Raw genomic sequence first — 22,256 nt, forward strand, 5'->3', positions numbered from 1 at the left:
AATTGTTGTTGTGTTTGAGCAGTTATAATCTTTGTTTAATTTATAGAAACTGGTTTTTGATGTGTATGGGTGGTTTTGAGGTTTGAGGTTTCAAAATAAATCTCATATGGAAAACCAGTTTCTAGATCATGATTACAGTTTTAAAAATGGGTTAGAAATGATGCATGTGTTGTTTGGGATCCTCATATACCTAATTTTGAAACATGTCAAAAACCAGTTTCTGGAGTTTGATTTATGTTCTAGATATGTGTTATTTGTGCATTCTGTGATATTGGGTGTGTGGGTGGTTTTAAGGTTGATGTTGCAAAATGCTTGGATTTTTGAGTGGGTTTCCTTTTGGCTGGATTATTAGTTTTATTGTTTAGTTAATTACTGTTGAGGAAATTGTTGCTACGATTTTTTGTTTGTTTTTTTTTTTTGTTGTTTTGTTTCGATTTTGTGTGAAACTGGTTTTCATGTTAATTATCAGGATCGATTTGTTGTTTGTGTCTAATGTTTATTTTGTGTTTTATTTTTTTATCAGATGGAGAGTGAATCAGACTCGAAAGTCCCATCTGTTGTTGAAAAGGTTGAGCCGACTACGAAGGCTAAAGGCCGACCAAAAAAAACTTCACGTAAAGCTAAAGTATGTTTTTATGTTTGTATTGAAACCAGTTTTTAATACTTGTGTTTGTTGTTTTTTTTTTTGTTATTATGAAACTGGTTTTATTTATTTTTTATTAAGATCCTTCTATTGAAGAAGAAAAACCTGTTGAAGTTGAAACGAGGAAATCTCCGCGTAAATCCAAAGTGTGCTCTATGTTTTTTTTTTAATATGTTTTTTTGCTGTTTATTCATGTTTTTGTTTATTTATTTTTTTGAGATGAAACTGATTTTTTGTTGTTTTGTTGTTTTTTTGATGATGAGAAGATGGCTAATGTTGATAAGAAAGTTAAAAAGAAACCAGTTTCCAAATCCCTTGGCAAGAAGAAGAGCGAGGCTCCTGCTATTGACGCTCCATTGGTAATTTTTATTTTCTAAAGAAACCGGTTTCTTGCTTTTTTATTTTTCATGTTTTCAGGTTTTCTGTTTACAGTTTTATTTGAATGTGGTTTCTATAATCTATATGTTTTTATTTTTAGTTTTTAGTTTTTCTCTTTGTTTTGGGTAACCAGTTTTTGAATATTTTTTTTTTTGTTGTTGTGTAATTTTAATTTCGATTGTTTATATTCTTTTTTCTCTCACAGAAATATTATTTTAAAATTGATGTTAAGAAGAGGTTTGTTGGGAAACCTCAACTTTACAATCTTTATAATGTCATTGATGATATCAGTGAGTTATAACTTTACAATCCTTTTTTCTTTTTTTTTTCTTTACTAATTCCAACAAACTTTTTAGATCACAGTTTGTTGGTATTAGTAGTCCAGTCATTATGTAGTCTTCATACTTTTTATCCTCTTTCCATTGCCCTCCATATTTGACCACACACATTATTGAGTCCATTCCTGTACAATATTTGAAAACTGTTAGTTAAAAATCATAATGTATTAAGAAATCGGTTTCTTTTTGTTTTTATTTCGTTTTCAAATTATATGTGTTTTTTTCACAATATATTTGAGAAACTGGTTGATGTTGAATCAGAGGAAGAATTGCCCCATGGAGAAGAGAGAAAGTGAATCAGAGAAGATGGAGAAGAGAATCGCAGGTGAGAGAGAATCACAGGAGAGAGACAGAATCGCAGGAGAGAGAGAATCGGTGTAGAGAGAGAATTTTGTTTATATATGGTTAAAAATAATAAATTTGCTTGATTTAAAATCAGATTCTGTTTTTAAGGTATTTTATGGTTTTTTTTTTAAAAAAAAACCATATTTGTAGTTTGGTTGGTTAGTTAATGCCATATTTTGTGGCATTTAATTTTCTTGCCATATTTATCATAAAATGGTTTATTTTTTCCATATTTTTGAAAATATCCCTATAATTAATCATATAAATGGAGTGTGTAAATTTAAGATGTGAATCATTACTATTAAAATTATTTCACAAATAAAAATTAAATTTATTATGGAATTTTTCCTTTGAAAACGCATATTAACAACTAAGATTACATCTCTTTTTCACATTGACTGGAGCAAATTCTGCATCATTGGTAATAACCATGTGATCTCTATTTTTTTCTACGATAATTATGTTTTTTAACTGATACTACAAAAGATCACCTTAATCATCCCAAATATGATAAAATCAAGAATAAAGTTACTTTTTATTTGCTTGAATATCAAGTTTACTTCTAATAAACCTACTAGTCAAAACAAATTGTCAAAACCATAACCCAAACCTACCATTCCATAATGAACATAATGCAAAATCAGCCATTACCACCTTCACCACCACCACTCCATATTCTCATTTTCTCAATCTTCATTCATTTTTTGCATCTACCTTCTTCTCAAAACCTTTTCTTCTTCTTCTTTTGTTTTTCCCCTTTACAAAATCTCAGATTCTGAGATGAGTTCATATCACAAAAAAATACTGAAAGCAAAGGCAGTCATCTCAGTTATGTGTTCCCCAAAATTTTGCATAATAATCCATTATCCAGGTATGTGAAACATCTGTGTTCTTCGTTTATTACTATTTAATTATTTATTTTGTTGTGGAAATTACACTGTAGCTAACAAATAAATCAATTTTTCCTTATACAACATAATCAAGTTGTAAATAATTGTGCTTTTGTTTACATTTATACCAATTTCTGTTGAATCTGTAAATGCTTGCACACTAGAATAAATCAATAAACTAAAAAATAAAAAAGGAAACCTTTGATAAAATGGAAGATTTACCAAAGTGTCTAAACAGAATAAGAATTCATACACAAAAACCAAACCTTTTTTTTTTCTTTTTCAATTTACTTTCTTTCCTGCTGTTTTTCTGTTCATGGAGTAGTAATTAATTAGTAACAGAAAGTGAACCCATAAATGAGCCAAAACAAATCAAAAGCAAAAGATAATAACAAACAGCAGTCAAGATCACATTTCACAATACTAAGAAAGATCATTCTTTTTAACAGGATCTATATCATTACTAAAAAGAACAAACTTAATCCAAGAGTTCCTTAAAACACAAAGAGGTCAACTTTTTCCCTCCTTTCTAAGAGTTCGCTCGAGGTAGATAAGCATCTTGAAAAACATTAACACTTTTGTACCTCCCCGCCATTTCGCTTTGTTTTGCTGCAGCAGATTAGGTTGTGATTTCGTTCTAGCGAATTGGATGATATTGTGTGATCCCGCGTTTTGGTGGTAACTTCCTCAAAATGAACAGAACTAAAGAGGAGGGCAATATCTCCACTAACTGTGTATAGAAAAAGATCAGGAGAAAATATATAAATTCGTTATATAATGATATGAACATGATTACCATTATCGATTAGGAACCAAACAACAAAAAAGATTAATCATCTATGACCTTATGAAGTAACCCTTAGTTATTATTATTATAACAATTTAGGCTCGAATAAACATGCTACCGAAAAAAAAAAAAACATAAATGAGAAACCTTACCACGTAATATATCAAATTTAGAATTGGATGATCCAAAACATCAAGATCAGCAGCTTTATCAAAGACGTTAAAGCAAACCTAAAAATAACAAGAATTGAAATGAGAAATGAATACGCACGCATAAGAATTGATGCAGAGGCTCAAACCATTTACATTTAAAAAATTAAAAAATAATAATAATAAAAAATTATCCTCTTTATCATCAAAGACTAACATGCAAAGCTCAATAAAGTAAACTATGCCTCACCATTATGCATCTGATAAGGAAACATGAAAAGCATATGGTTGTCACGTAGCCAACCTGTCAAGCCAAAGCACACAATAAATAAAGAATTTCAAACAGAAAATTGAAATCTTAGTGCTTCTTTCAAAAAATATATATCAAAAAGTAGTCACCTCCTGCAGCTTCTTTCGTCGCCCCTTTGATTCTACAGGAAATCGTTGCAACATCAAGAAAAGTCTGCCATAAGAAAGTAAAAAAAAGGTAATTAAGATTGATAGAGGGACTTCGGTAAAAGAATATTTATTTGTTTGAAAAAAGCTTATTAGTTCTTGTAGTTCCTAAATATACAGAAGTTGTTGGCTTTGCATGTCCTCATCTTGCTAGGACATTTAAAAGCATATGAATTACCTTCCACCGTATAGAAGAAACCCTAGAGCTGCGAACAGCGAAACACCTGCCAAATTACAAGTTCAAAGTATAAATTACAAAGATAAGTTACTGTATTTGAAATAAAGTTTTTAGTAAAAAAAAAAAAATACCTGCAAAGAATATCTTTGATAGGATGACGACAAGTCGAATTGGCTTCCACCATGATACTAACCACAGTGCAATCTGAACGCAATTGAACCATAACAAAAAATATCAGTTAAGATATCTATGTTGTCCTCAAAATCAAGAAATAATGATACAAAAGAATCCCCACAAAATAAAATAAAAATAACAGCTGTTTGTAAACTATGCCAAAGGTAGTAAATAAGTATAGAGAATCTAATTGTGTACTGTCCACCATCATACCCTCATTATGAACAATAGTGTATCATACTTGAAATTGAGAAACATGTAAAGATGAAAATGTAAACAACACGATCGGAACAGCTCAAGTAAAGCAGACAATCAAACAACACATAAGTCACACAATAAACCATTCTTAAATGATCTTAGGAAAATGAAAATAGACATCTTAACAGAGTAGCTAAGAAGTTCAAGTAATACTATTACAGAAACTTAGTATTATGAAATTTTGTTTTACAGTGTAGACAAAACAAGAGAACATGGGCCCCACTAATAAGCTAGAACTAGTCCATAATATACCACAATCAAAGCCACAAAGGAGTTGCAGCAAGCCATTGACTGTTTACATATTTTCTTCTTTTATCACTTATATCATCTCCTTAATACGCAAACCATAACACCGCCAACATTTGATCATAGGTAGGATACTCAGGTTACCAAATAAACCAGTTGACACCTTCAAATTAATTCTACCTCTTATTTTCAATTTCAATAGTACACACTTTAACAGGAACTTCAACCAAACACTACTCCACTCACCCACCAAATCACTTCACTTAAAGTAGCCTCAAGTGGCCAAATTTATTATTCCACTGGATCAATCATAACTCTGAACTAGAAATTCCAAGTGTTTACATCTGTGGAAAGCAAACTCATTCCTCAACAGGTAGGTCACAAGATGGAATACACACCTGTCTAACTTTAGCAGCGGGACTTATTAACAAAGTTTCACAAAACGATGTCATAATTAAATGCTTGGTGAGTGGGAATGATCTCAGGTTTAACGTTTAATCTCGACCAGATAATAATCCATAAAGATTTAACTAGCACAAGTTCCACTCAATAATTTATTTTATTCACTAATATCTTTATTGTGGAATTTAAATGACAGCACTTCCTTATAATTTAGAAAGCTTCCGGAAACTTTAACTAGCTACAATAAATCTAACAATTTTCCAATCTTTTACTTGTCAACAAAATAATCAATTAAAAATTTAACAGTTTCACGAAAAATGCAATAGAAAAAAAAGAAGAATTTAATATCCAACATATGTAAAATACAAGCTCATTTCCCAAATTGAGCTCCAAACTTACTATTAAAGATCGAATTTTAATTGCTAGGTTTATGGTAGTACCTAGTTAACAAGAAGCAAGCGCAAAAAACATAAATCCCTATAGGGCCTATACAAGTCAAAACAACACATGACAGGTAGTTATCAAAAGTCCGCATGTTACATGAAGAGAGCCAAATAAAATCCTAGCCAAACTACCCCTTATTATTTTTTAATATTAATTTGACTCATTTTTGTAGAAAAAGAAAAACCTATAGCTATTATTATAAAAAATTAAAGAGCTCCTTTGGTGATGCTTTTACAAGTAAGGTGTATCAATAAAAGAAAAGGTATATTCAGGTACCCAGAGTTAGACTAACTCCAATATTACATACTAAGCTTATCTAAAAAAACTAATAATTATCTGTTAATTTTGCTCAACGTGGCAGCCACACAACTTATAATTCTATTAATCAATAGAGTACAGATAAAGTATGGGAGAATAGCAAAAGTAATCTAGGCTCCATGATGAACACATCCAACCCTTAAACCTCAATCTCGGCAGCAACACTAAAATTTTATAATCACGGAGCAGAAACATCACCTGAATTACGTAAATAACCGCATTGATAGATAGGAAGCTTGGCCTCAATCCATCAGTTGATACAGCGCGTGCCTATTAAAATAGAAATGAGAATTCCTGAATATGGTTGATATTCCCAAACATATAAGATTACAATGAAATGTAGGATTGCAAAAGATTGAACTAACTTGATAGTAAATTTCTGCCCAGAAGAGAACTAGAAGCGCATAAGTTGTAAAGAAAACAAGACTTGGCATATCAAGCAAGATATGTTGGGCAATCTACAAGAGAACAGAAAAAATCAGCTTCGACATTAAAAACCAAAAGAAAAAGAAAAATTGATAAACCAACCTCCGGTTGCAACTTCTGCACATCGCGGCGGAAGCCAAATACAAAAGCTCGAACTGATCAACAAAGAATAACCATGCATAAGCCACTAACAATAACATAAAACATAAATTAGAAACCAAAGAATCAATTAGCAAATTCAGAAGATACAAACCCCCATTCACCACAAAATTGAGAAAGTGGAACACCTTCTGCGTCGTCCAACCATATTCCGGCACTCTCAATTGTATACGAACCAATTGAATCTAAAAAAGAAAAAAAAAACGAATCAATTTCAGAAATTACGGCGACGTATTTCCTGCTTTCGCAAGCAAAAGAAAGCTAAAAAACAAAGATCCTCGGTCAAATATCAGAAAGAGAGAGAGAGAGAGAAAGAGATACCAAACCAAAACCCTAAGGTAACAAGAAAACGCAAAGCAAAGAAATCAAAATAAAATCAAGATCAGGCAAACATCAATACCAGAGCAACGGTGGCTACGGCGGCGTAAAGAGCGGTGAGGAGATGAAAGATGCGGTCCTGCCAGAGTGGAGATTCATTTACATCGTTCCACCAATTGGAAGCCTCCGTCAACTTATAAGCCACCACGACCGCCAACGGAGAAGACGACGACGAAGAAGAAGAAGACGACGAAGATGACGTCATATCTCCGACGCTACTCGGTCTCATCCGATCAAGAAGAAATCGATGTTCCAGCAAAGGCGCAGATTCAAATTCTTATTGTTCTTGTTGTTATTGAAGAAGAAGAACAGAGACAGACACTCCCAATCTCAGATGTTATTAATATTTGTTTAATTTTTAAAAATTAAAATTAAAATTAAAATAAAAGAACTGCCGGCAAAATAAGAGGAAAAGCAGATAAGAGGGAGAAAGGAGAAAGAGAAGGTTTGAGAGAGAGAGAGAAAAAAAGATTATAAAGGACACACGTGTGAGCGTGCGGGCTTGGGTGGGCTTTTGGTTTGTGTATGGGCTTTGGCCCACGCGTCCTTCTTCAACCGTTTCTATATCTCCACGTGGATAATGATATTTTTTCTTAATTTAGACTAATTAGTTTTCATAATTAAAATTTATAAATGTTCCTAATACAAAACACCTCGATCCAAATATAAAATCAAAATTGTCCGTTGTTCAAATAATTTTTTTTGTTCACTTTCCCATAATATACAAATTTGTAATAATAGAATTTAACTTTGAAATTATTAATCAAGTTGATTTTTTTTAAAAAAAATAATATAATATTAATCAAGTTTAAAAACAGATAGTTTCTGGTCTGAACACCCCCAAAAAAACAACACTAAAAATTGATAGGTTTCTTCAGATTATTATAGGTTGTTGGAGTGGACATGGGAATAGTGATGGTTTGTGTTGTTGTGTATCAATTTTGACTAAATAAAAAATTTATAATCTTACAATAACTTCATTTAAAGACTAAATAGACTCTAAAAGTATTTGTCATCTTTTAAATGCTCAATAATGTACATAAAAATTATATAAAATATAATTTTTTATTATATTTTAAATTTACTATATCTCTATTTCTTAATTCCAAATGGTACTTAACTTATTATATAACACATGTTGGCCAGAGTGGAATAGGACCCAATTGATGTTGTCATATTATTCTTCTATTTTTTGGACCAACACTTTGGTTTATATCTATAACTATTGAATAAATGTTGGAATGAGTAACACTTCAAAGACTAAAATGTAGAGACTCCTATTCTTAGTAGGGACCGGTTTGTACTTTAGGACTCCGTAATTGTTGCCCCTAATTTGAATTTCCCAATTTTTTGTAAAGTACTCTTTTATAAAAGAGAATTTCATTTATATGGGTTTTAAGGTGTTTACCGAATTTTTTGAAAATTGAATATAAAGAAAGATTAAGTTAAAAAAAATGAAAATGAAAGGAAAATAATACACAATTTTATGTGACGTGGTCCAAACATTAATGAGTTTTAGTTTACAAGACAATTTTATAAGCTTTTAGCAATAGAATTTTTACAGCTCTAGTATGATTTTTTCAGGTTGTGAACCATTTGCATGGAGGACATAGTGCTATATTTATAGGCAACTATGCTTAATGGGTCGAATGGATTTGGACCGTACTAAGGTATTATTCTATAAATTCCACTGTTAAGGTAAAATACATTGTTTAATATTATATTTGAGCTATTGGGCCTGGTATTGGCAGGTGAGGCCCATTTCCTAAAAGCAATCTGTCGTATGGTGCATGAGTTGTTGACGGTAATAGGAGGAGTCGTGCATTGTTATTGGAAAAGATAATCTCAAAATAGTGGTGTATTCCTCAAAAATGTGATTTTCTTTTTGTAGTGTGCCTTTCTAAGATCTAGTAAAGGAGACATGTCGCCATATTTTTTGGGATGATGTTAGAAGCGTGATACGTAAGCCACTTTCAAGATAGTAGATTATCTCGAATACCCTTTCAACTTTCGTCCCAGACGACCCCATCCCAGACGACCCCGTCCCAGACGACCCTTTAGGGCGTAATGATATAGTTTCGACATTTTTGATAAGTCTTGAGTAATTTCTTGTGATACAATTGTCGTGTCTGAGAGGTATCACGAATTCGAAGAGTATCATGAATCTGAACTTGGTTTGACAAGCGAGGAGGACCGCCTTGTTAGGAGGAAATTACATTCTATACCCTTTTTATATTGTCCTTTTTTATTTTTACCTTCTTTTTTAAAATCTATCATTTTTATCTCTTTTTTTAAATATTGTACCAATTTTGCCCCTGTCACTTCAAGATACTCTTCATGTGATTCTCTTATGTAAAGGTATTTTGGGTGCAATACATATAAAAAGAGGTATGTTTCAAATAAATATAAAATTAGAAGTAAATTTGATTAATTGATGAATAAAAGAGGCATTTTTCAACTTACCCCGCCTTGTTAGTCTAGTTAGGCCAGACGATGGGCCCGATATTTATTGGGCCTATGTAATAGGCCACGTGTCACCTATTCATAAACACTAATAACATAAGGTATAAGTTTGTAAAAATATGACTTTTTCTCAAAAAAGTTATTTTATGAGAAAGTTGTGAAAATTGTGTACGCAAGTATACACAATCGTAACAAGTAATAAAGTGATAAATCGAGTATCGTCTCCACAGGGATTGAAAATTCGAAATTGATTTATAAAACTAATTACTCACAAATTGGTTTCAACAAAAAAATAAAATAAAATAAAGTGATGAGAATATGTAAAAAAAAAATTAACAAACACAAACTATGAATAAAACAAGCTAGAATTATTAAATTGACCTAAAAAATGCAAAGTTGATATAATGGTGCAAATGAGTATTGTTGCAAATTGATGATGTCAACTAGGAATTTGATATGTCATAATCCTTTTTCCAAAGTATTCATGGTTTGATTCTCTAATTAATTAACATATTCCTATGCCCAATTAATTTTAAGAATACCAATTTAAGCACAATTTCTTCAAGTCATATAAGATAAATAACATATTCTTATGTTATTACAAATCACACTTTTCCAAGGTGATATTCATGCATCATTCAAGCTATTCCACTAACCCTATTTTTTCCAAAATCAAGATTAGCTTGCAACTTACTAATGATGATCAAGCAAAAGTAAGCTACTACACAATAAACACTTTTGAATGAACAAAATCAATTCACTAAACATAGCAAAAAAATATTAAATCACATTTTTTAGCCAACAAAATAATTCTAGCAAAAAGAAAATTAGCTCATACTTAATTGTGCAAAAATTACAAAATTCCAAATAAGAGAAAGATGAAAAGGAAAACTCATATTCGAGTTGTCACAATACTCCAAGCTTTCTTTGCCAAAATCCTCTTCTTCTTCCTCTTGATCTTTGCCAATCTCCAAAATAAAAATGGTAAATTAAAACCCTAAATAAAACTCTCTCTCTTTCCTTTTTTTCTTTTTTTTATTCTTTTTCTTCATTTTCTTTACTGTCGTCTCCTTGTATATATGTTCACGCATACTGCTCCTTTTCAATTCATCATATATATGATGTCTTTTTTCTTTTTCTTTTTTCATTTCTATTTTTTTTCCAAAACAAGCCCTCACTTGATTTTCTTTTCTCTTTCTTTTTTTTTTGGCCCAATCTTTCTTCCTTTTGACTTTCAACTAGTGAGGTAAAAGCCCAATAAATATAGCCACTCAAGTGTAAAATATTTGGGCTTTGAGTCCATTTCACTTTACATTAAATATTGGTGGTCATTAGTGAGTCCATCCATGAACATTAATACTCTTCATTTGAACTAATGTGACAAGCTCAAAATATGCATTTACACTTTCTACAAAATAAAAAACACAATATAGAGATTTATTATATATAAAGTGAGAAACTAAATTAAATTGATAAAATATTAAAAAAAAAATTAATTAAAAAAATACTAAAATTAATATTTATGCAAAACTAAAAAAACTAAATAAAAGTCACAAAAATAAACTAAAAATTCTTGAGAACAAGGCTAATTTAATGCCCAAAAAGATATAAATAACTCTATTTTCATAGAGTTATCACACCCCAAACTTAAAACTTTGCTTGTCCTCAAGCAAAAAGAAAAATAAACTAAAATTAAAGCAAAACAATAGGCAATATGACACTAAAGTTGGTGATCTTCGAATTTTCCTTAAAGATTGATTAGTGAACATAACTTAGAGAAAAATAAAAAGATTGTCCAAGGATTGTGAAAAATTCAAGAACAAGTTTCATTCTAATTTTCATTACTCCAAGTGTGTGTGAAATGTCTTTTCTCAAAATATTGCTTGCAAGTTAAATCAATTTATGCAAATATGAATTAAGCACAAAATCTCTAAAATGACTAAGTCTCATAGGTTTGTTTTTCATATCTCTCTTCACTAATGTAGACAAACACAAAACCAAAGATCAGAATGACTTTTTTAAGCTTGTAATGTAAGGCTTAGGTGAAGGTGGTTAAGAGAAGTCATTTTTGGCTCAAATCACCTAAAAGCACCTTAATTTTTCTAAGACCAAAATGAGACCTCACACTTACTTCCTCAAAGAATATCCCACAAAAAAAAGGTTGAGTATTAATATTGCCATTATTTATTACCACACATTTTTTTAAAATAACATGCTCCGAGGATTATAGCAATGCCTTAGCATAGCATTTTTTTTCTGCGTCTCTGCTCCAAAATGCTGAAGCAATGCTATAACACCTGAGACTTCAAGCTTCTAAAAAAATCCTGCTCTTTTCTTTTTTTTTTTTTTTTTTTTTTGCAAGGGGTGGCACACCCCAAACTTAATTTTAAACACACTTTTTTTTTCAAGCCCCCAAACTTAAGTTTGAACACTCTTTTTTTTTTTTTTTCAACCCCAAACTTAATTTTAAACATTTTTTTTTTTGGAATAACTAACAATACAAATATAATAATGGCAATATACACAAAATATGGTAACTCTCCCCCAACTTAAAATTCAATATTGTCCCCAATAGTGAGAATAATAACGTACCACAATGAAAACACTCACCCAATTACTACTCTACCAAAATTGCACCCCTCCCATCCCCTTCATGACACAACAAACAAAATCTTAGAATAATAAGGTGCTCAAAGGGTATATGGTGGAAAATTTTATATTTGGCTAGGTTTACATGTGGTAAAAAAAACTAAAGGGATCAATTATGCTCAAAGAGGGTGACTAGGGATAAAATAATACCATGGTTGGCTAGAAAAGCTCAAACGGTTAAAAAATGGCCTAAATCATGTCCTTGGTTTAGTGTAGTCTAGGATTTCGCCTCAAGAGAGAATCAAACAAATTCTAAGACTTGTGAGATCACAAAATCTTATATTTACACAAACTTTCACCAAATCACACACAATTAAATGATCAAGGCATTTGTGCTCAAAATTGGACATATCTCAATCAAAATGAAACTAACACAAGAACTAGTCACAAGCTCAAACAATATTCACATTTTTCAACAAGCTATGCACACTATCAATCATGTATTAGAATGTGAAAAATCACCAAACCAAAGCACATATGCCTCAAATTTTTTTTTAAAATAAGCAAAATAAAAGAAAAGAAAAAAAAATATTTAGTTTCCCAAAACATTGTATGCACAAAATTCTCAAATATGCGTGAGCAAGTTTAAAATTAATAAAGAAGAGTTAAAGAAGAACTCCCCTTTCAATGATGTGCAAACTCGCTAGTGTCAACCTCCGTAAGTGCGCCCAATTCCATTTGACTTTATGCTCGCACCTAAAAGAGGGAAAAAGAAAAGAAAGAGAGAAAAAAAAAACTACAATGCAATTGTCAAAGCCATTTAACATTGCATGTTTATTGAATTTAAAACAAAATAAAGACAAAGTTTAGAGAGCTTGGGTTGCCTCCCAAGAAGTGCTTGATTTAAAGTCGTCGGCTTGACTTTTTGAGAATAACTCATCAAAGAGCGGCTTTCGCCCATAGAGAGTGGCATATGCCCTCACAAATGGGTCTTTGTCGTGGATGCCCTCAAGCTTGGCGAGATATGGAATTGAATAGCCCAAATGCTCAACTTGACTTGAATTCGATAAATGCTCATGATGGATGTCAAGGTACCATGCCAATGGTGGAGGAGGAGGTAATGGCCAAAAAGGATCTTCATAAACATAGTATTCCATTACCATGGGTTCTTTGACTTGAGAAATGCAAAAATATTTTTGCTGAATTTTTTCAAAAACTGGGCAGTTTTGCTGTGATAATGCTACAGTATTATGAGCTGCAACAAATGTTGATAAACTTGAAATGCTTGCTTCTTCGTCCTTTTCTTCGCTACTTTGGATTAAAGTGAGCTCTTGTAATTTCTCAAAACTTTCCCCAAGCATCTCCAACTCATCACCACTACTCAAAATGATATTTTCACTTTCTTCTTCCTCCCTTGATTATTCCATATCAATACCCAAAGTTTCATGGGGTTTATCACGCAACTCATTGACCAAAAGCTCAAATGGGTTTTCCAATTTCCTCAAGGATGAAGCTTGGCTTTGAATTAAGGCATCATTTTTTGCCATGAATTCCATCATCAATACCTCAAATGAGCTTTGTTAAGTCATTTGATGAGGATCTTCTTCTATGTTGAGCTCTTGTAAATCTTTCAAAGTTTCATCATTTGGTTCTTAAGTATAAGTGTCAAAATTTGGCTCCAAATTATTGTAGTTGTCCTCCCAAACATGGACATTGTTTGGACAATTACAACACCACTCATTGTACTCCGCCATGTCTTCCAGCATCCAATAAGCTTCATCAATTGATAATTGGTAAAAATTAGTGGTACCATCTCCTCTTTCTACCCATTCTCTTGTGCTTGGATTTAACCCATATAGGAAGATTTCTAGTTGACACTCTTTGGACAACCCATGATATGGAAACCTCATTAGAAGTGTCTTGTATCTCCACCATACTTCATACAAAGACTCCAAGTCATGTTGAACGAAATTCATAAGGACTTGTCGATGAGAGATCCCAAGTACCTTGAAAAAGGAACCGAGACAAACAAACAAAGCGTAAAATAGAACAAGGAAAAAAAAACGAAACAAATAAAAAACTTAAAAAAACCAAATTGATAGTAATTAAGTTCTACAAACAAAATTTCACTAAATCAATCCCCGGCAACGGCGCCAAAAACTTGTTGTGAAAATTGTGTACGCAAGTATACGCAATCGTAACAAGTAATAAAGTGATAAATCGAGTATCGTCTCCACAGGGATTGAAAATTCGAAATTGATTTATAAAACTAATTACTCACAAATTGGTTTCAACAAAAAAATAAAATAAAATAAAGTGATGAGAATATGTAAAAAAAAAATTAACAAACACAAACTATGAATAAAACAAGCTAGAATTATTAAATTGACCTAAAAAATGCAAAGTTGATATAATGGTGCAAATGAGTATTGTTGCAAATTGATGATGTCAACTAGGAATTTGATATGTCATAATCCTTTTTCCAAAGTATTCATGGTTTGATTCTCTAATTAATTAACATATTCCTATGCCCAATTAATTTTAAGAATACCAATTTAAGCACAATTTCTTCAAGTCATATAAGATAAATAACATATTCCTATGCTATTACAAATCACACTTTTCCAAGGTGATATTCATGCATCATTCAAGCAATTCCACTAACCCTATTCTTTCCAAAATCAAGATTAGCTTGCAACTTACTAATGATGATCAAGCAAAAGTAAGCTACTACACAATAAACACTCTTGAATGAACAAAATCAATTCACTAAACATAGCAAAAAAATATTAAATCACAATTTTTAGCCAACAAAATAATTCTAGCAAAAAGAAAATTAGCTCATACTTAATTGTGCAAAAATTACAAAATTCCAAATAAGAGAAAGATGAAAAGAAAAACTCATATTCGAGTTGTCACAATACTCCAAGCTTTCTTTGCCAAAATCCTCTTCTTCTTCCTCTTGATCTTTGCCAATCTCCAAAATAAAAATAGTAAATTAAAACCCTAAATAAAACTCTCTCTCTTTCCTTTTTTTCTTTTTTTTATTCTTTTTCTTCATTTTCTTTACTGTCGTCTCCTTGTATATATGTTCACGCATACTGCTCCTTTTCAATTCATCATATATATGATGTCTTTTTTCTTTTTCTTTTTTCATTTCTATTTTTTTCCAAAACAAGCCCTCACTTGATTTTCTTTGGGAAATTTACACAGTTTACTGTGTTTTCCCATTTTCTTTCTTTTATACTGTTACACTCCCAAAATAACTTTTGTACTGTTTTTTTTTTTTTTTTTTTCGGCTGCCAACAATTTTATGTTATTGTTTTGTTTTTTTTTAGATTGATTGGGACATGGGCTCAATTATTTATTTAATTTTTTATTATAATGGATATAAAAGTTATTATTTATTATTTTTAATATTTAATAATTATTATTTTTTGAGATAATTTAATAATTATTATTTTGATGAAAAGGTTGATGGGATGTGTCATAAAAGTGACATGTTTTACTTTTTCTTTTATTTAAATAAATTTAAAAATCACACCTCATGTCTCATTCTTTTTTTTTTATTTAAATAGATTTAAAAATCTCACTCCCATTTCTCACTATTCATCTTCTTCATCATCTTTATCTTCTAGCTTTTCAAATAAATCTCACCCCCATGTTCTAATATTCATCTTCTTCTTCAAGTTTTTTTTTCTTCATCTTTACCGTTGTTTTAGTATTGTTCTACTGTTGTTTTTCATGATTTTTATTTTTTTCATGTTCAGCTTCTTCTTCTTCATCTTCTTTTCTTTTCTTCTTTTTTTTTTTTTTTAATTTTTTTAAGTTCTTAGTTATGTTTTTTTTTAAAAAAAATATAAGAGTTAGTGTGGTTTTTTTTTGTTCTAATTTTCTAGAACTTTTCTTGCAAATATAGTGCATTTAGTATTGAGGATGTGCACAACATAGTTAATTTTTGATCATTTTTTTTATTGTTTTTTTTTTGTTTTAGTATTGTTTTAGTATTGTTTTACTGTTGTTTTTCATGATTTAAATATTTGATGCCGATTTCACTGCCCTTGCTCCATCTCGCTGGAATTAATAGGTATTTTCTGGGTGTTCTCGTGTTGTTGTGATGGTTATGTCTGTGAGTGTGGAAGATGGAGGCTATAAATACATTTCTTCTTCGTTCTCTTTGGCTATTTTTGTGGTTTTTTTCTTTTGGTTCTCCTATAAATATATTTGACGAGCTCACTCACAAGAGAGTTTTGAGGTGTGTGTTTCTTTTATATTTTTCTAAGTAGTTATATTTGCTTCATTTGTTTTTGTGTTGTTTCAGTGTTGTTTTAGTAGTTTTTTTTTTTATAATTTTCTAGGAATAGACTTGCAAATATAGTTGATTTTGCATCTGGTGTTGAGGTTGTGCAGCAGATTGTTTGTTTTTTTTAATCATTTTTTTCTTTTGTTTTGTTTGATTGTTTTAGTGTTGTTTTACCGTTGTTTTGCCATGATTATTTATTGACGTCGATTTTACTGCTTTTGTTTATTCTTGCCGGATTTAATGGTTTTTTCTTGGTGATGTCCGTCTCCGGCGACTCCCCACACACGAAGCAGGTAGTTTTCCTGTGTGTTTTACTGTTCACAGTATAAATGTTATGCTGTTGGGCTTGGGCAGTACAAAAGTAAAGAAATTGGGCTGGGGCAGTAAAAATGTTGTTTTTGCCGTGTCCCAGTATATTTGTAAAGTTTTGGTCCAAAAACAGTATTTTTGTAAAATTCCCTTTTCTTTTCTCTTTCTTTTCTCTTTTTTTTTGCCCAATCTTTCTTTCTTTTGACTTTCAACTAGTGAAATAAAAGCCCAATAAATATAGCCACTCAAGTGTAAAATATTTGGGCTTTGAGTCCATTTCACTTTACATCAAATATTGGTGGTCATTAGTGAGTCCATCCATGAACATTAATACTCTTCATTTGAACTAATGTGACAAGCTCAAAATATGCATTTACACTTTCTACAAAATAAAAAACACAATATAGAGATTTATTATATATAAAGTGAGAAACTAAATTAAATTGATAAAATATTAAAAAAAAAATTAATTAAAAAAATACTAAAATTAATATTTATGCAAAACTAAAAAAAACTAAATAAAAGTCACAAAAATAAACTAAAAATTCTTGAGAACAAGGCTAATTTAATGCCCAAAAAGATATAAATAACTCTATTTTCATAGAGTTATCAGCCACGTGTCACCTATTCATAAACACTAATAACATAAGGTATAAGTTTGTAAAAATATGACTTTTTCTCAAAAAAGTTATTTTATGAGAAAATTTTGGAAAAAAAATTTAAAAAAAGGGCAAAAACAGTATAAGGTAACTTGCACCTTTCATGTTACCCTTATTTGATTTTCCTATATTTTTTTTTTTTACTTTTTCTTGAATTTTTATCAAAAAATAACTTTTTTGGGAAAAAAAAGAAGCCATATTTTTACATTTTTGGAGGGCTTGACCACATAAGGTTGGGCATAATTATTTATTTTACATTTTTACAAATATTTTTAAACAATTTTTTTTTTATAGAATTTCATCTAATGAAAACAACGTGTAAATATTATAATATAAATATAAAGCAACATAGTATAATGTTGTTGTGAAAACAACCGTCTATAGTTTGGTAAATTAATATTTGAAGTTTGATTAAAATAAAGTGATCATTTTAGTATTAGTAAATTGTTGGGTATTAAAGTGTCATAGACTAAATGTGCAAATACCTTAAAAAATATTTCTAATTTATTGAGGGACTAAATAGAAATATTTATAATTAATAATATATCTATGAGGTTATATGTATATATATATAGGTAGTGGTCCCCAATAAGTATTTTTTTTTTGAATTAAAAGCGTTTATAAATAAATTAAAAGAGTTAGACCTCGTGGTCATTACAAAGGATAGCAGTCGGAATAGTAGATATCTCTACCATACCGTTAATATTGTTGGCGAATGCCCAATTAGCCACATTATGGGCTACAAAATTACACTTTCTAGAAATAAAAGAAAAATTACAGCAAACCATCAAAGTAGAGAGAAGAGTACATTGTCTTGTATAGTTCTCAATCCCCCACAAAGATTCACCACCTTTTAGGTTCTTGATCACACTTTCCGAATCGCTCTCCACCATAACAAAAGGATGTTGCCTTGAGGCCGCCGTCTCCATAGCTAATAAACAGGCCGCCGCTTCCCCAATAAGAGAATCAGCAAACTGAAGCATCTTAGAAGCCACCCACAAGATAGACTCCTTATGATCCCTCGCAATTGCCACCACACACATAGAATCACCTCCGACACGGACGTCGCAATTGATTTTGACCCAATCCTCTGGTGGGGGGGACCAAATAGAAGAAACAACATCCTGAGGCGGCATGGCCAAACAGGAGCTATAGTCTGCGTAACAACCAGAGATAGAGTCAATATAATGAATCAAGCTTCCCATAGTGTTATTATGGACTTTGTCATTACGAGCCCTCCAGATCGTGTCAACCACTATGGAAGCATAAAGAAACAAATCATCAGTGTCCACCCCTCTAGTTTTAAGGTTCCAGAGAAAGCTAACCCAATCCCACATACGGGCTCCAGAGTCTAAAACCGGCATAACACCCCACGGGGAGACCCGCCATAGGTGGGATGCAAAGTTGCAGTAGAGAAATAGGTGTTCCATAGTCTCATCCCCGACCCCACAAATGGGGCAGGAAGTCTCATCAATATTCATTCTCTTAGCAAGTAGGGCCCTCAGGGGGAGAGCATTAGAAAGGATGCTCCACCAAAGGACTTTATGACGTTCCAGAATTTTAGAGTTCCACAGTTTGTTCCACATAGCCGGAGCTACATTCCCTAAAGGAGCTCTCCCCAAGGCTTGGATGAGGTAGGCAGACTTAGTTGAAAACACTCCCTTAGGGTCTCTTGTCCAAACCCATCTATCCTTACCCTGACAATTTGGTTTTCCACCCTTTAAGATACTACCAACAGTTTCGCTGTCAAAGAGATCATTGAGCTTTCTGGTGTCCCAGTTCCCATCGGGTAAAAGTAGTTCAGCCACAAATTCAGGCTCTCCTCGGGGATTATGATTGGGTTTCGGGAATAAAGTACACCCATGGTTGATCCAAGGGTCGTTCCAAATGCTAGTATCTCTCCCATCCGCAATTAGTTTACAAGCCCCCTTTTTCAAGATTTCTTTTGTACGCACAACATTTCTCCAGAACCAGGAGTCAGAACTCCTACCTGTACAATCAAAGAACTTTCTACCCCTCATATATTTTGCACTTAGCACCTGACAACAAAGGGACCGATTCTCATTGAGGAGATCCCAGCCCCATTTGGCCAAAAGGGCTTGGTTCATCTCTACGGTTTTCCTAAACCCTAGGCCACCATGAGATTTCGGAAGGCATAACTGATCCCAGGCTTTAAGGCAGATACCTCGATTTCCTTGCTCATGACCCCACCAAAAATCTCTAACCATCCCATCAATTCGCAAGGCAAGTTTTTTTGAAAGCTTGGTCGTCCCCAATAAGTAATAGTCACTCTATTCTCAATCTTACCCAAGAGAGAAAACTAGAGAACCTTAAGTCTTGTATTTTTAAAAAATCATTACCCTTTAGCTATTTAAGTTCTTTTATTTGAATCAATAAAGATATGTTTTTAGATTTATGGTTATCCACTTATAATATTCTGTAATATATTTATTTATAGAATTGAATGTCATTATTACATATTTTATAGGGAAAAAAACAAAAAAATACAAAAAAGGAAAAAAAATTACAAAAATACTTTGGGCCGGCCCATTAAACATTTATACAGTCCACATACAAATATTTACAAAAATACCACATGCACTAAGCCTTCAGCTGTACAGAGCGAACCATGAAGATGAAAATACGCGCTCGTTTCAAAACCGCAAAACAACCAAAATGAAACCAAAACATGAAAAATACAACTATTAATTCTGGCAAAATCAATTGGAAAAGAATACCTGCAATGATCTAAACTGAAAATGACGAAAAAAAAATCAGAAAAACTGTGAAGAAACTGAAATTACACATTTGTTTTCTATTTTATTCGATCAAAATAACTCCCTCTAATATCGAAATCTATATTCATGAAATGTAGATCTGTAACAAACAGATCTGGAGCTCCCACTAAATCCAAAACAATGTATGATGTGAAAAATTTAAAAAAAAACCTCATGAATAATACATCTACGTTATATACAGTTGCATTTTGATTTATTTTTTGTTTTGGTTGCCTTATAGTTGCATTATCGTTTTATGATAGTTTATATATTATGCAAGAATTTAATTTGATGGGGACTAAGAAATAGTAGTTATACATAGTAAGTTTTGTGCAAATAGTTGCATATTAATTTTATAGTGAAATAACATATGCAAGTAGCAAAACTATAACAAAACTACAAAACAACTGTATGCAAGTGCAAATAATTGCCTAATAGTTGCATTATCGTTTTATGATAGTTTATATATTATGCAAGAATTTAATTTGATGGGGACTAAGAAATAGTAGTTATACATAGTAAATTTTGTGCAAATAGTTGCATATTAATTTTATAGTGAAATAACATATGCCAGTAGCAAAACTATAATAAAACTACAAAACAACTGTATGCAAGTGCAAATAGTTGTCTTATAGTTGCATTATCGTTTCATGATAGTTTATATATTATGCAAGAATTTAATTTGATGGGGACTAAAAAATAGTAGTTATACATAGTAAGTTTTGTGCAAATAGTTGCATATTAATAGCAGGACTTTAAAACCATGGATAATTCCAATAGTTTCTGAGATCATCAGGAGCTGAACTTGAACATCAAATTTTGTTAGTACTTATCAACAAGACACAATCAATCAATTTGTTATCATATTCTAAATTTCAAAGAAGATACTCCTAAATTTCATTATTTCAGCTAATATGAGCAGCATTTTTTCCAAATTCAATATAATCTAGAACAAGTAATTATAGCAAAAGCATAATTAAAGGTCAAACACAAAACAACACTTTTGATTATAACAGCTCTGCACAAGGGAAACTCCTGAAATTCAACTCCAATTTAACCAATATCTGACAAAGAACAATCAATGAAAATAAACAAAAAAAAAAAAAACCCCTAGAACTTATAAGAAGAAGAACCTAATAGCATTGGATTGTAAAATAAAAGCTCAGAATCACTAGAGATAGACAGATCAAGAAGATGCCTCGTTATTCTCAACATTCGAATCAACGGAACCCCCGCTCGGCTGTGAAGCACCATCAGCAGAGGAGGAGGAGGCGGCAGCCCTAGCTTTGACGACATCAAGCATTCGCTTACTGACCTCCTTGGAGTAAACCTGGAGAATCTGAATGCCATCATCCTCGGAGGCAGAAGCGGAGCTAGCGGCGGATGAAAAGGCCTCCTCTTAATGATGCGGGCGGTGTAGGAGGATTCTTCGGGAGGAGTGGTACCGTAGCGATTAGAGAGAACGGAAGGGGTGGAAAGGGTCTCAATGAGACGGTGCACCACGGCGTCTCGAGTGCGCTGGCTCGGTGGCCATATACTGAATGTGGCTTGGCTGCTCGGCTTCTTTGTGGTGGTCGATTCTAGGGACTCATTCGCCGGAGCCTCCATTGTTGAGTCTTGATCTGAGATTGTGTTTGAAGACGGAGGGGTTATGGCGGAGGTCTCTTCGTCTGCCATTGTTATCTCGAGTAATTTCTTCCTACTTCAATAATGGCTGAAATGAAATGAAATAGAGATTGTGTGTGCAAGTGGTAAAAGTGTAATAAAATAAACTTAAAGTGTATAAAAGTTGTTTTTACCGTGTTGTAGTATATATGTAATAAAGTTAGCCTTTTGTATTTTTAGTGTAAAAATTTCTATTTTATATCTTATGAGTGATGAAGAATTTTAAAAATTTACTTATTAATTAAGTTTAAATGATTTACTAATTTGGTTAATTTAAATGAGTTTCTAATGATTTACTGAATTGATCACCCATTATTATACTAATTTGATTACTACGAGTTGTTGTTGATGATTTTAATTACCTTTTTGCTAATTAGTAATTTTTCCATTCGAATTTTTTGACATATATCAAATCATGCTCTCTGAATTTTTTTGGCCGTTAAAAATTCCCCCTGAACTATTGAGATTGTTAGATTTAAGGACTTTTGTCTAATTTCATTCAATTTTACTGTTTCAGTGATT

At 31.8% G+C, this 22,256-nt stretch overlaps 2 protein-coding genes and 1 long non-coding RNA gene across 3 annotated transcripts; 1 reads left to right on the forward strand and 2 right to left on the reverse strand.

Annotated features, from left to right (window-relative positions):
* The first annotated feature begins 2,313 nt into the window (after positions 1-2,313).
* Positions 2,314-9,427, forward strand: LOC115722239 (uncharacterized). Its single transcript, XR_004012799.2, has 3 exons — positions 2,314-2,575; positions 8,554-8,639; positions 8,721-9,427. It is a non-coding gene; the product is annotated as an uncharacterized LOC115722239 (long non-coding RNA).
* On the reverse strand, positions 2,841-7,555 carry LOC115722238 (tobamovirus multiplication protein 3). The gene is made up of 11 exons (XM_030651394.2): positions 6,992-7,555; positions 6,686-6,776; positions 6,535-6,587; positions 6,372-6,464; positions 6,205-6,276; positions 4,296-4,368; positions 4,165-4,210; positions 3,930-3,993; positions 3,781-3,834; positions 3,534-3,611; positions 2,841-3,324 (listed from the first exon to the last, which is right to left on the reverse strand). The coding sequence occupies exons 1-11, from the start codon at positions 7,196-7,198 to the stop codon at positions 3,232-3,234; spliced, it is 924 nt and encodes a 307-aa protein (XP_030507254.1). The 5' UTR covers positions 7,199-7,555; the 3' UTR covers positions 2,841-3,231.
* Positions 9,428-21,045: 11,618 nt separating the features above from the next.
* LOC133030990 (WPP domain-containing protein 1-like) lies at positions 21,046-21,922 on the reverse strand. Its single transcript, XM_061104162.1, has one exon. The coding sequence runs from the start codon at positions 21,744-21,746 to the stop codon at positions 21,180-21,182; it is 567 nt and encodes a 188-aa protein (XP_060960145.1). The 5' UTR covers positions 21,747-21,922; the 3' UTR covers positions 21,046-21,179.
* Positions 21,923-22,256: the final 334 nt, after the last annotated feature.

The sequence above is a fragment of the Cannabis sativa genome, chromosome 9, assembly GCF_029168945.1.
Source record: "Cannabis sativa cultivar Pink pepper isolate KNU-18-1 chromosome 9, ASM2916894v1, whole genome shotgun sequence".
In the NCBI taxonomy this organism is placed as follows: Eukaryota; Viridiplantae; Streptophyta; class Magnoliopsida; order Rosales; family Cannabaceae; genus Cannabis; species Cannabis sativa.

What these genes read in the sequence shown, in the direction of transcription:
- LOC133030990 (XM_061104162.1), bottom strand. Translation starts at nt 21,746, where the DNA reads ATGGCAGACGAAGAGACCTCCGCCATAACCCCTCCGTCTTCAAACACA.
- LOC115722238 (XM_030651394.2), bottom strand. Translation starts at nt 7,198, where the DNA reads ATGAGACCGAGTAGCGTCGGAGATATGACGTCATCTTCGTCGTCTTCT. An exon ending in CCGTAGCCACCGTTGCTCTG is followed by an intron (nt 6,777 to 6,991) that starts GTATTGATGTTT and finishes TTTCTTTTTTAG; the next exon opens with ATTCAATTGGTTCGTATACA. An exon ending in GGGCAGAAATTTACTATCAA is followed by an intron (nt 6,277 to 6,371) that starts GTTAGTTCAATC and finishes CTATTTTAATAG; the next exon opens with GCACGCGCTGTATCAACTGA.